At 38.1% G+C, this 14,147-nt stretch overlaps 1 protein-coding gene across 3 annotated transcripts in view; it reads right to left on the bottom strand.

Annotated features, from left to right (window-relative positions):
• The window catches only part of SELENOI (selenoprotein I), a 47,589-nt gene that overhangs the window by 8,441 nt on the left and 25,001 nt on the right, over nt 1–14,147 (bottom strand). For all 3 annotated transcript variants that reach the window (XM_070512431.1, XM_014843538.3, XM_070512430.1), the window contains 5 exons: nt 13,413–13,675; nt 12,360–12,468; nt 4,514–4,562; nt 2,683–2,863; nt 1,039–1,221 (listed from right to left, as the gene is read on the bottom strand). In XM_070512431.1, the coding sequence (XP_070368532.1) occupies nt 1,039–1,221; nt 2,683–2,863; nt 4,514–4,562; nt 12,360–12,468; nt 13,413–13,675 (785 nt within the window). The remainder of the gene's footprint in view (nt 1–1,038; nt 1,222–2,682; nt 2,864–4,513; nt 4,563–12,359; nt 12,469–13,412; nt 13,676–14,147) is intronic.

Genomic DNA, 14,147 nt, shown 5'->3' on the forward strand with positions numbered 1-14,147 from the left:
TGTTAGCTCAGAGCCAGTCTTCCTCAGAGGAGGATTGGCAGCAGTTAGCTCAGGGCTAATCTTCCTCCCCCCACCAAAAAAAAACCACAAAAATCAAAAAAAAACAACAAAAAAACCCCACAAAAACTGGGTCATGATTAAGTAAATTGGGTAATTACCAGGTAATTGATGGATTACTGTAAAGCAATTAAAAATCATGAGACCATGCTAAAATATGTAACATGATTAGAAAAGAATATTAAAGTGTGAGGAAAAATAAAAACTGCATGGTTCTGACTTTCATTTCATTATATTTATCTTAGTCCATTTGTTCTGAAATTAGACTCTTATTTTATTTATTTATTTTTTTTTTTTTGAGGAAGATTAGCCCTGAGCTAAGATCTGCCAATACTCCTCTTTTTGCTGAGGAAGACTGGCCCTGAGCTAACATCCATGCCCATCTTCCTCTATTTTATATGTGGGACACCTGCCACAGCATGGCATTCTGAGTGGTGCCATGTCCACACCTGGGATCTGAAAAGGCGAACCCCGGGCCACCAAAGCAGAACGTGCACACTTAACTGCTGTGCCACCAGGCCAGCCCTTACACTCTTACTTTAGAAGACAATATTAAGGTTTGCAAAATACTTCTTAAATCCATTCTCTTCTGTATTTCCTCTTATAAAAACGCCCCTAAAGCTCAAGAAGCAAGTATAGAAACAGATAACAAATGGGATTATCTGGTCCCATATAATTAAAAGCACAAAGAGTTTACAATTCTATTCACCAAGAAAATGGTTTACATTTCTACCCACTTAAAAACAAGAACTAATTCCTCATAATAATTATCCAGCTTTTAAATTATTTGTAGTTACCATAAAATATTCATTAGAGAAACAGTATCTGAAATTACACACTTGGATATTACCCAAAATTTAGAGAATATCCCAAAATTCTTCCAGCTACTATACTAAGCAGCTTTCTTTTGAAATTTTCCCTTGCCTCCTTTCTACTATCTATAAGAACCAAATGGAACCAATTTTGCTCTAGGTTACTCACCACTCGTACTCCATAATGGATGTGGGCCAGAGTGAAAGCAGTTGTTAACGTAAACAGGAGAATGTTCTCAATGTAAGAGGCTACTCCTAAGTTTATCACCATGACAACCAAGAAGAGAGGAAGCAGCAACCAATTCAAAGTTGGGCAGCGAGTACTGCTCATTTGACAAACGATCAGCTGACACTTGAAGTCAGTAAAAAAAAAAAAAAAGAGAAAATTTAATTAGCAAAGCACTTCCAAAACTAGTCATTCCAATATTTAAAAAGCATTCAAGCACTTGAGCCAACATATTTACATTACATTATTAAGCTCAGATAGTTCTCAACTGCTCAGGAGCCCAAGTGGACATCTGCCCTCACCTCCAAACCTATGGACCCTCAGAGTGTTTGTCAGAAGAGGCGGGAAGACAATTTAGTAAAGATGCTATAGAAGGCATTCTTCCAACGGGTAACAGTTTGGATAAAATAAATTTCTCCAAATTTTAAGATTCTATGATATCTGAAAAAAAACTTCAAAACAGCCTCCCACAGCCCTATACAACTAAGCCTCTTCATGGTAATGAGGAGATGCTACCTCAAATCGAGGCACATTACTGCCCAGCTAAAAACCTCTTTGGCTCTCTTTACTTCCAACACCTTCCTTAAATATCGTTTTATTCTTTGAGAGAGACTTTTTATGCAATGCATTAATGTTTTCAGATCCTTCATCTCTGCGAAATCAGAAGAACTGTGGACATTAAAACATGTGTTAGGGGCTAGCCCCGTGGCTGAGTGGTTAAGTTTGCGCGCTCCGCTGCAGGCAGCCCAGTGTTTCGTTGGTTCGAATCCTGGGCGTGGACGTGGCACTGCTCATCAAACCACGCTGAGGTAGCGTCCCACATACCACAACTAGAAGGACCCACAACGAAGAATATACAACTATGTACCCGGGAGCTTTGGGGAGAAAAAGGAAAAAAAAAAATAGTGATAATCATGATCTAATGAGAAAAAGTACTACAAAAAAATAAATAAATAAATAAATAAAACACGTGTTAACAGACATGGAAACATAAGCTCAGCGGCTAAATGATGAAATAAAAGCTTATTAAGTAAGGACCTGGCCTTAGCTAGAGCACAGGCTCCCCGGCTGTCAGGAAGGGCCTGTTTCTCAACCCCTGACCTCTCCTTCCCATCTGCCCTCTTGCTGGGCCATGGCAGAGAAAGGGATTTCCTATAATAATATGCTATATTGATTACAAAGTTGTTTATTCCATGTTCTTAATTTAAAAATCAGTTGATTAAAAAAAAGTGCGTGGGGGTGTCGTGTGTGCGTGTTTTCATTCTCTCAAAAACCCCTACCAAGCTCCCTCCACTGATCACTGGACCTGCAGCCATTTCCCCCACACTGTTAATAACATTCAGAGTCTGAAGGGGATTATTCTGTGACTTCTTCAGTGGGCAACCGAAACAAAACATTTAGTATGTCATGGTTCCAAAATACTACTGCAGTCTCCAAATCCCTTCGGTTTCAAAAGGAAAAACAAAACAGCATGTTCTGTCTTTGAGGTTATTATTCTTTCAAATTTCTGATGTAAAATATCTCAAATTATCAAATTGTCATATATTTCTTATATATATTATGATTTTTAAAAGAAAAAAGTCTTACTGTGCTGTTGGCAAAGGCTGTTCCGACCATAAAGTAGAAGACTCTAGGGTGTCTCTCTAAAATATCTGAGGGTGACCGGAGGATCCACGCTGTAGACAAAACGAAGAGCAAACAGGGAGAAAAGAAGGGAACCAAAACTTCGTAGACTGAATTGTGTTTCAAGGTGTTATTTTTATAGCTTCTGGAAAAAAAAAAAATCAAGTAATACAAGGAACATTATTACATATAAAACTTAACATTGTACTTGTACTTTGTAGTTTTCAAAGTACTTTTACTTTACTCTTATTCTGTTACCTCATACTCACATTAATCCCATGGCCTAGGCAGAACCAACATTATTAACTCCACTTTACAGACAGGTTAAGTGAGGATGTGAGAATTTTAATTTACGTATCTTGCTACCAAGGGGCAGGGCCAGGACTAGAACATAAGTCTTCTGACCCCTAGTCCCATTTTCTTCCCCTGGAATGCATTATGAATAAAACTTGGTCTTTGTTCTATGAGATTATATTCTAATGGAGAAAATAAAATGAACACAAAACAATACTAGAAGAGGACCTCATAGTGCTACTATGATACAAAGTGATATAGCGATACCAATCTAGAACCGCCCAGCACCCACCTAAGTGTCTCTGGGCTCATGGGTGGTACCCCAAGGTCTGCTCATCTGAACAGGGCCCAAATTCTAATCCTGGTTCTGTCAGTGATGACATGATCTTGGGCAAGATACCGACCATCAGGACCTCATCTTTACAAGATGAAGAGGATATGACTCAAACAATCTCTAAGGCCTTCAGAGTTTTAAATTTTATGGCTCTATGAATGATTGCCAGCAGCCATAAATAAGGACAGTTCCATAGAGCTTGGCTTAACATGGATAGGATTCCGCATGACAGATCTGAGAGCTGAAGGATGAAGTGGGAAGTACACGAAAGTGTTTCAAGTAGAGGAAAGAGTAGTACAGGAAATAGTGGGAGAAAAATTACTGAGGGGAGAAAGCAAAATACATTCAGGTCACATAAGTAAATCCAGGGTGGCTGAGCCAAAGGTGGAGAAGTGCACAGATCAGAGAAATGAAACTTCACCCAGGCAACTCCCCTCCCCACCGCCTACCCTACTCCTCAGGCAGGAATTTCTATAGAGTGCTAGTTGAGAAGAGTCAGCACAGGTCAAGGTTTGGTGCTAAACTACACAAGTTCAGAAATTTTATTTTATGGCCATGCTAACTAAACTTACACATAATCAATTTATAAAAAGAATGTAAACCTATCAATATTCGAGATGAACATACTCCCTCCTGATTCACTCACAAAAAATAACAAATTCGAAGAGTGTTTGGTAAGCACAAAACTATGACAAAAGAACTAGTAGTTTTGTGCTATGGTTGAACTGACTACACAAGCCACCATAAATAGCGTAAATTACCTTAACTTCAATCTAGATTCAAAATACAGATTTCGTGACTTTCTCAAAATGTATACATTCCAAGAGAAAAACAGATCTTAAAATTCATCTAATTAACAACTTCTAAGGATTTTCATATTTCTTGCCAAATAAAAAAATAAAATACTGGGCTGGCCCAGTGGCACAGTGGTTAAGTGCACACGTTCCACTTCTCGGTGGCCTGGGGTTCGCCAGTTTGGAACCCGGGTATGGACATGGCACCGCTTGGCACGCCACACTGTGGTAGGCGTCCCATATATAACGTGGAAGAAGATGGGCACGGCTGCTAGCTCAGGGCCAGTCTCCCTCAGCAAAAAGAGGAGGATTGGCAACGGATGTTAGCTCAGGGCTAATCCTCCTCAAAAATAAAATAAAATAAAATACTTACCTGAAAAAGTTTAATAAACTCATTGGAAGAGTCACACACAACGCACAACCTAAAGGGAAGAATATTTAAATTATCATGAATTATTATTCAAGAGCGATTTTTATAATAATTGAATACATAAAATATGTAATATTTTTAGATCCAACAATTTTCAGGTCCAGGTTTACTTCTGTAGTGAAATTAAATGCATTTCTGAACAATGCTCACGACTGGAAGAGTGGCAGGCAGTACAGTTTGGGGATTCAGAGCAGAGAAGGAGTCAGACTGGGCTTGAATCTCAGTTGTACCACTAACTGGTTATATGACCTCAGGCAAATTAACCTTTGAGTGCCTCAGTCTCCTCTTTTATAAAATAGAGATAATAGTAATATTGCCATCCATAGGGTTTTGAGAATTAAACGAGCTATTACACATAAAGACACACGGAACAGTACCTGGTATACAGCAAATAAACTGCACAGTAAGTGTGAGCTATTGGAAGAGGGGACAATGAATGGATCCTGCTGCTTCCCACTGACTCTTATTTTTACCTCCCCAGCATTCTTAATTTCTTCCCCCATCCCTACCCATACACCAGTTCTTTTCCCTCAAACCTGAAAATAAGGGTGGCCTTCCCAACAACCCTACCATTGCTTCTGCTGCCCTCACTATCTACTATCTTACTCTATTTCCCCTCGCTCGCAAAACTCTTCTGTTGCCTTCAATTCCTCAACACTCTTTTATTCATTCCGCCTCCCCTCTACAGAAATTGTACTCTTGCAATTTACCAAACTCCCCTAACAATCAGATTCAACATCTCTTCCTCGTTCCTGACCTCTCAGTGAGATGACTCATTGACTATCCACTTGCAGCTCTTTCCTCCTTTTACCTTGGTGGTTCCATTCTCCCCATGTTCCTGCTAGTCATCCAACCACTACATTTGATGTCCTTTATTAGCAACTCTATCTCCTGCGCATGCCTAACTGGGCATTTGACTGTGTTTCTACTCTCCCTCAGAGAATCCCCTCTGACAGCTTTACCTACAAGCTTCCTGCAGATAATTCCAAAATCTGGTTGTGTGCTCTTGGGCAAATCAGATAATCTCCCCGAGCTTCAGATTCCACAGTTGTACCATGAAGATGGGTTAAATGACTTTCTAGTGTCCCTTGCATCTTTAAAATTCTCTGATTTTATGATCTATAGAGATGTAAATTCCTGATCTTTCTCTTGTTCAAACTCCAAATCAATACACTGGCAACTTTCAGGACACTTCATGTGGATATTTCATTGTTGCTCAACATATTAGCCCTAGTTTGTCCACTCTGGACTCCTGGTGATTTTACTTGGCTTGGGGGGTGGGGAGGGTCAGTGCAGTTATGACTTTAAGATGCAAAGACAGAAAAGCATTCCGTCAAAACAATTACTTAGACATTTTACTAAAAACAGATGGAAAAACTGGAATCCACCAAAGAGAAATCCCATCTCAAAAGATGAGTTACTCTACTACTTCTAAGGCCAACTGGAACAAAGATCCCCAAGTTGGAAATCTTAAGGAAAAGGAAGGAGAAGACAAGCTGATGTCCTGAGAAATTTTAGCAGCTTACCCCATATCAAGCTGGGAAACACTGGGAGGGAGGCATGGCTAAATGAATTAACCCAGAATCATTTGTAGCTCTGAGGTGATGCAAATAAGCTGAAAGAAACTTGCAAATGACTTGATACCAAGAGTATTTTTAGTTTTAAACATCTTGAAATAGCTTTAAGTATAGTAAGCACATAGAAGCTTGGGCTCTATATAGGCTGCCCAAGAGAAACACTGCATCTTCTATTCTTCTCTAAATAGCATTTAATGTACTTTCTGTAAAGAGTACCTAACTGTTAATTTAAATACTTATCTATTAAACTCTATATAATAATAGTGATAGAACCCACATATATGTAGTCCTACTTTTCATACCACCATAGGAAGGGCCAGATGACTTCATAATATAGGAAACTAAAAACTATAAGAAAATTAGAGTAGAATTCATAAAAAAGTATTGAGTGGGATGAGATAAACACCAAGGATAACAGGGTCGCAAAAAATATTTTGGTTCCTTACATTTCCAGGCTTATTTATCAAAAGAGAACTTCAATTAAAACCACCAAGACAAAAAGCACTTTAAGAAAAGTAAAAAAGACAACAAATAAGGGAGAAGTTGTCATTTATATCAAAATAAAGGATTAATATATCTAATATATGAAGAGCTTCTAAAAAAGGAAACAGTTAACAATCCTATAATAAAAATTGGCTAGAGATATAAAGAATATACAGAAAAAAGAAATATAAATGGCTCTCAAACAATAAAAAAGTTAATTCATAATAAGAGAAATGCAAATTAAAACTATATGGATCTATGATTTCTTACCTATCAGACTGGCAAAAATCTGAACATCTGGCAATATTCTATGTTGGTAAAACTGTAAATAAACAAGCACTTTCACATGTGGCTGGTGGGAATTCAAAACCATACAACCCATATGGAAGGGAATATGAATCTACTAAGTGAAACTACACACGGGTCCTTTACTAGCAATTCTATTTCTAGAGATCTCCTCCAAAAATATTCTGGCAAAAATATGAAAAACATATATATACAAGACTCTTCACTCCAGCAATTTGTATAACAGCAAAAGACTGGAAATAACCCAAATGTCCACCAGGAGGAGGCTGGCTGAATAAACTAAGGTAGATCCACACAATGAAGACCCAGGCAGCTGCAAGAAGGAAGGAGGAAGATCCTTATACATACCATGCAGTGCTCTCTAGGATAGTCTACCAGGGGGACAAAAGGCAAGTGTAGTCAAATATATATAGCATGCTACCATTAATCTATGAAAGGGGGATAAAACCACACACAGACACACACCCCTACTTATATTAAGAAAGAAACAATGAAAAGATAAATCAAAAAATTAAAAACTAAGAGATGGAAGAGAGGATTAGGGTAGTGATAGAAGCTGGACTTTTTTGAATATACCTTGTTTGATACACAGATTTGACTTTGTAATCACGTGATTATGTTATATAATTATAAAGGAAAAATAAATTGTAAAAGAAAAAGTAATCCCTAAAAATCACAAGCAAAATGAAACAAACTGAAATGTACATATATCCACAGCTGGTGGCACGACCACAGACTGGGCATCTCTAGTGGGAAAAGCCATAAGGACAAATGTAACTGCAAAAAATAATTTTCAGTAATCATATTGTTGCAGATTTTGGTACTATGTGCTGAGACTGTTGTGTGTGTTTTGTGGAATAAAGCAAATAAATAATTATTTTGTGTTGTTGAAAACAAAGACTTTTGTCAAGAGTTTAAAGGAGGTATAAAAGTAAGATCAATGAAGTTAAGCAAAAAATATGTATCATCAAATTTTATTTGGAATTATCAGTATGAAATTTATGAGGTATTTTATTAAAAAAAAAAAAAAAGAACTTTATTCCCCTAGCTATCCACTCAAAGAATGGATTCGTAAGCAACAATCAACAATGTCTGTTAATACCATTAGGTGAAGAGCGGATGCAAAACTTTCTAACAGATGGAAAGACATACAATACCTCAACCCTCTGATCACTATTAACATCACAAAAAGAGAGACAACTAGATATTTTGTGCCTCCTAATGTGATGCATGCAATAGGAAGAACCAGTACCTAACAAGTACTGTTGCCACAAAAAAATCAAACTTATCTCTAACCAGATCTATTAGTTTATAAGAAAAACAAGAGACAGAAGAACATGTTAAATGACACAATGAGGATGCAGTCAGTAAAATGCAGAATGCGAGAGGTCCATAGGCCAAATGACTCACCTTCTCCTTCAAAAAAAAATTGCAAAGAAAAAAAGGGTAAACTTACATTGACTGAGACAGACAGAAAAGACCTATTGACCAAATGCAATGTATAGGCCCTGGGTGGTGGCTACACAAGCACATCAATTATAACAGGACATCTGAGACAATTACGGAAATCTGAACGCTCACTAAATGCTTAAAACTAGACAAGAAATATTAAAAACAACTACTTGAAGGCACTAGAAAATAATCAGAGGCAGGCAGGAACTTCAGAAGCACTGACACTTGAAACACTGAGGAGCAACTCCAAGTGTGAGGCTTCCCTGCCTGCCTCCCATCCCAGCCCCGATGCTGGAAAGCCACAGCCTTCCTAACCAGCTTGGGGAGGCAGATACTATAGCTTAGAGCAGCAGAGAAACCGGAAATCTAAGGGGGGGTGGGGTGTATATTAGAAGAGAGAGAGATGTAGCAAGGCTGAGATTCAAAATCTGAGTACAAACTCCGCCCAAATCCCTGGCTGGGTGCTAAACTAAGCAGGCAAACAGGAGAGCCCAGGGAGCATGATGAAAAAGAAGGCAGAAACTAGAGGAGGCACTGTCTGTGAAAGACAGAGGTGTTCCTGGTGAGTCCGTGCGTCTGCTATGTCTTTCACTAAGTGCATTTCTAATCCACACTCGGCATGGGCTGCAGGAGGCTTGAGATGTCAGAAGCCAGAAAACACAAGCGCTGGCAGAACAACTGAAGATTCAGGAGGGGGAACCCCAGAAATATGGAAACTAGAGAGGATGAACACCAAAATCTCAGTATCAACTCTGCCCACATCTTTGGCAAATGCTAAACTATATAGACACAAGGGAGATCCCCAGGGGACCAGACTAAAAAAGTAGCAGCTGAAAATAACTGAACAGAGACATCAGCTACTGCACACCATGAGGGAGACAAGAGTTCTCAGTCTGAATCCCAACAAGTTAAATGCCTATTAGAACAGAAGCAAAATTCCTCAGGAAAAACAAAACAAAACAGATTCCAGGGGCCGGCGCCAGGGCCGAGTGGTTAAGTTCAGGCACTCCACTTGGGTGGCCCAGGGTTTTGCTGGTTCGGACCCTGGGTGCCAACATGGCACCGCTCATTAGGCCATGTTGAGGCAGCATCCCACATGCCCCAACTAGAAGGACCCACAACTAAAATATACAACTATGTACTGGGGTGATTTGGGGAGAAAAATCAGGAAAAAAAAAAACAAACCAGATTCCAAAGTCTCTACAAACATTATTTCCAATGTCCAGTTTTCAGCAACAAAAACAAGTGCTAAATATGCAAAGAAACGGGGAAAAAAAGCAGTCAATAGAAACTAACTCTAAGTGGGCCCAGATGCGGGATTTGGTAGACAGACTTTAAAGCAGCTATTTCAAATATGTTCAAAGAACTATAAGAAAATATGGTGACAATGAATGAATGAATAGGAAATCTCAACAGAGAAATGGAAAGTATGAAAAGAACCAAATGGAAATTCTACAACTGAAAAGTAAAACAACTTAAGTCACAGGTTCCATGAAAGATTCACTAGATGGACTCAACAGCAGACTGGAGATGGCAGAAGGAAAAAAGCAGTGAACTCACAGCTAGATTAACAGAAATTATCACTACAAAGAATAGAGAAAAGAGATTAAAGACAACTAAAGAAAGCCTCATAAAATTACCTATAGGACAACATCAAGTGAAAGAGGCTAGCATACACGCAAGTGGAGTCCCAGGAAGAGAGGAGAGAGAGAGACAGGAAAAATATCTGAAGAAATAAACTGTGGCTGAAAACTTCCCACATTTAGCAAAAAAAAATTAACTTACAGATCTAACAAGCTCCACAAACACCAACAAAGACAAAGAAAATCACACCTAGGTGCATCACAGTCAAACTTATGAAAGACAAAGACAAAGAGAGAATCTTGAAAGCAACAAGAGAAAAATGACACACTACATACAGGGTGACAATGACATATGAGCTGACTCAGAAGCAAAAGATGCCAGAGGACATTAGAATGACATATTCAAAATGCTGAAAGAAAAAATAAAGGCCAAATCAAGACATTTTTACACAAACAAAAACTGAGAGAATACATTGCTACCAGGCCCGCACTACTAGAAATGCTAACGGAAGTCCCTCAGACTTCTGGGAAAGAACGTCACACAGTTTAAGTCAGATATACAGAAAGTGCAGCAGAAATGGTAAATGTGCGATTGAGTATAAAAGACTATATGTTACAAAATAACCCAGAGGTTAGAGGGTAGTGGTACATTTGAAACAAGGTTGGCCTTGGTATTGAAAACTGCTGAAGCTAGGTGATTGTACATAGGAATTTATTATATAAAAATAGAAAGACTAGAAGGAATATAGATGTTTAAATTTTTTCATAATAAAAAGAGAAAAAAAGTGAGAGGGGGAATCCTGCTCTCTATCTTGGCAGCCAGTCTGTTACACCCAAAGGCAACCTTCCATAATGGCAAACAGGAGCCACCTCACTTTCCACCAACCTTTTATCATCCCTTGTCTCACCTTGAGGCTCTAGTCCACACCAGCCACTCTAACATCAGCACCATCAATTTTATCAGCAGAAATTAAGTAGCTTAGGCTCTAAGCCCTTCTGTCTATTTAAGTCTGCTCAAATCTAGTAGTCATAGGTTGCTTAACAATGGGGATACTTCTGAGAAATGTATTATTAGGTGATTCCATCATTATGTGAACATCCTCAAGTGTACTTACACAAACCTATAGCCTACTACACACCTAGGCTACATGTACTAATCTTTTGGGACCACCATCATAATATGCAGTCCTTCACTGATCAAAACATTTTAATGTGGCACATGACTATACTGGAGAAGCTGCTTTATGCATTTGTACAGAAACGTGGGCTTTTGTTTTATTTCAGAAGGAAAAATTCAGACAAACTTATAAACTACAAAGAAAATATGTGCCTAGTGAACTACTCACTTAACACTCAAAAACATATCACATGTATCAGAGGATTTCATCTTACCTTTAAATTTAACATTTAAATGTAAAATGCAGCAAACCTGCCACAGGACAAGCTGCTTACAGCAAAAGATTCACAACATGGTAGGAGATGAAAAATAGCCAGACTTTTCAAGGTAAAGAAATAAGTTTACACAGGTACCCTAAAATGAACATTTGGTATAGTCCAGCAGGGTCCCTAAAAATATCTGCAGTCCAGAGGCACAGAAAAGGGCCCAAACCACTCCTTTTCTGAAAGCCACTGCCTAATACGCTATCTTCCCAGCTGTTCCTAAGCCTTACCCAATTCCTGTTCTGCTACCAAGGTTCGACAGAGAAAGAAAGAACGTTATTTTTTTAGATAAGGGAAGAGAGCAATAGCCAACAAGTATGCTTTTTCACTTCTACAAAGGTCCTTAGTGACATTCCTGGTATCTCAAAATAGCAACCTAGATTACCCCTCCTCTTTCTATCTTTCCATAGAAAACACTCTCCCTACTCAGTCATCCTGTAGATATCCCCTTTGGCTAAAATCAAAAGGCAAACATTGCACGATCAAAAACCTGTACCTAGAATTCAGCGGCATAAAGAAGGAGGGTATCTGAGAAACAGAGGCTCAATTTTTGGAGTGGATATAGTATAATCTCTATGTTTCATCTAATCTATTTCCTACAAATAATAATCTTCAATTTTGAGATAGTATGAAATCTGTATCAAAACGTCCAGGTACATGTGGATCCTCTGATACAGTCTAGATGAATCTGAATAGTTTACAAGGTTTGTGTGATCTATTGTGGTATTTCCTTCTGACCAGAAATAGCTTGGTGCTGAACAAAAAAAAAAAAAAAAACACAGAAACTTTATTTCCTTAACAGTCTGGATGAAACTCTGCAGGGTTGTAGAGCCATTCTGCTTGTTGGAGGGCATGGGGAGAGGGAAGCGGGTTGTTGCTTGTTATAATCAAACACTAGTTTTGATAACAAAGTGATGTTAAAATAGGCTTCAACATGGAGCTTCTTACCAATAATCATTGTAGTGAATAGGTCTCTATATAAGAAATTAAACAGGAAAGGTTCATACCAGGCCTCAACTCCCACAATCGCAGTCACTATGTAGACAAAAGAAATAGTCTAAAAAGAAAATGCAGACAAAAGCATACAAAAGCATTAACAGCTGGAAAGATCAGGGAGTCCATGCTTTATGCGACATAAGTCTAGCAAACAGCTTTAGTAACAGCAAGAAATATGCTTACATTTGATATTGTGGCAGTCTTCTTGCCTTTAAAATATATTTTTTCAGCCAAGAGTGCCATAAAATAACTAACTTCTAGACAATGCTAGCAACTGGCCGTCATTTGGAACACTTTAAGGCACCTCATAAATTGGTTAAGCCATAAGATGATCCAATTTGCCCACCTAATCACTTTCTTCCGACACACTCCAATTTCTGATTCTTTCCTGGAGCTTTAGGTGCAAATGGGCAAAATGGCAACACGAAAAGCCGGGATTCAAAGACAGGGAGAGTTGATAGCAAGCCTCTAAGTAAGAGAAAACAAATCTCTCTACTCATTGAAAACTTGGCAATGAAGACAAAAAGCCAACAATTTAATTATATGCGCATATGTTTCTTTACAAAATCACCGATTCAAATGAACGTTTATTAAGAAACAGTTCATTTTTTGGTGTAAAAAGGCATTGTGACTATGTTTTTTAAACAGAGCTCTTACCATTTAGAGATATACAGTAAAATATTTATCGCATAATGTTAAGAATTTCCTTTAAAATAATTGGGAGGGGGGTGAGTAAGGGTACACATGAAACTAGATTGGCCATGTGTTAACTGCTGAAGCTAAGCAATAGGTACAAAAGGGTTCACTATACTAGTCTCTCTACTTTTATCTATGTTTGAAATTTTCCATAAATAAGTAAAAATAATATAAAATAAAATTTAAAAATCTTTTAAAGCACACATCAATTCTAACCAAAAAAGCCTAAGGGCAATAAAGAAGAAATGACAAAAATTTCCCCCAAAATTCATGGCAATGTTGAAAATTTAAGGCAGAACACATACTTACCACCTGGCTAATGTCATATCCCCACGGCAGGAAAAGAATCCCTGTGTTATACTTTTCCCAGTGAGACAGGATGAAAGAAAACAAAACTACCCATAGCAGGAGATAAAGAACAAACACACTGACACCAGATGATCCTCGTCCAAAGATGGAATACACAGTGACAACAAAGTAAACACATGACCAACTGTCCAGGCCATGGTCGAAAAGCTCCCCTAAAGGGGTGCTAGAATTGGTTCTACGGGCTTGCTTTCCATCCACACCATCTGCAACAAAACACAGGACCATGGGAAAAGGTCAACAGCTGTACTAGTATGGAGAAAGTCTTCTCTAATAAACTGGAGAAAAACAAGACAAAACAAATCAGCATATCAAAGGAATGTTAATTAACTAAAGTATAGCTACCAGCCAGTACTATAAAAATCCAACCTTTACGTCCTACAACATAAAGATTCAAGAAACAAAATCCGTAATTTCTCAAAGTTTAATCTTTGAAAATTAAAACACATTATATTATACTGAATGGTGTCAATTTTAGATCTGAGGAAGAAGCATTCTGGTTGGACTCTGAATTCCTCCAAATCTACCTAACAATTGAGTTGTTCCACTAGCCACAAATTCTCAAGACTTATGATAGGAAAAATGAATAAGATTTGAATAATAAATAATGAACATTTATTACAATTTCTCTAACCACTTCTTGCTCTAGGATTCAAAAACACTCTGTACTTCAGTCAT

The sequence above is a fragment of the Equus asinus genome, chromosome 6 (assembly GCF_041296235.1).
Source record: "Equus asinus isolate D_3611 breed Donkey chromosome 6, EquAss-T2T_v2, whole genome shotgun sequence".
Taxonomy (NCBI): domain Eukaryota; kingdom Metazoa; phylum Chordata; class Mammalia; order Perissodactyla; family Equidae; genus Equus; species Equus asinus.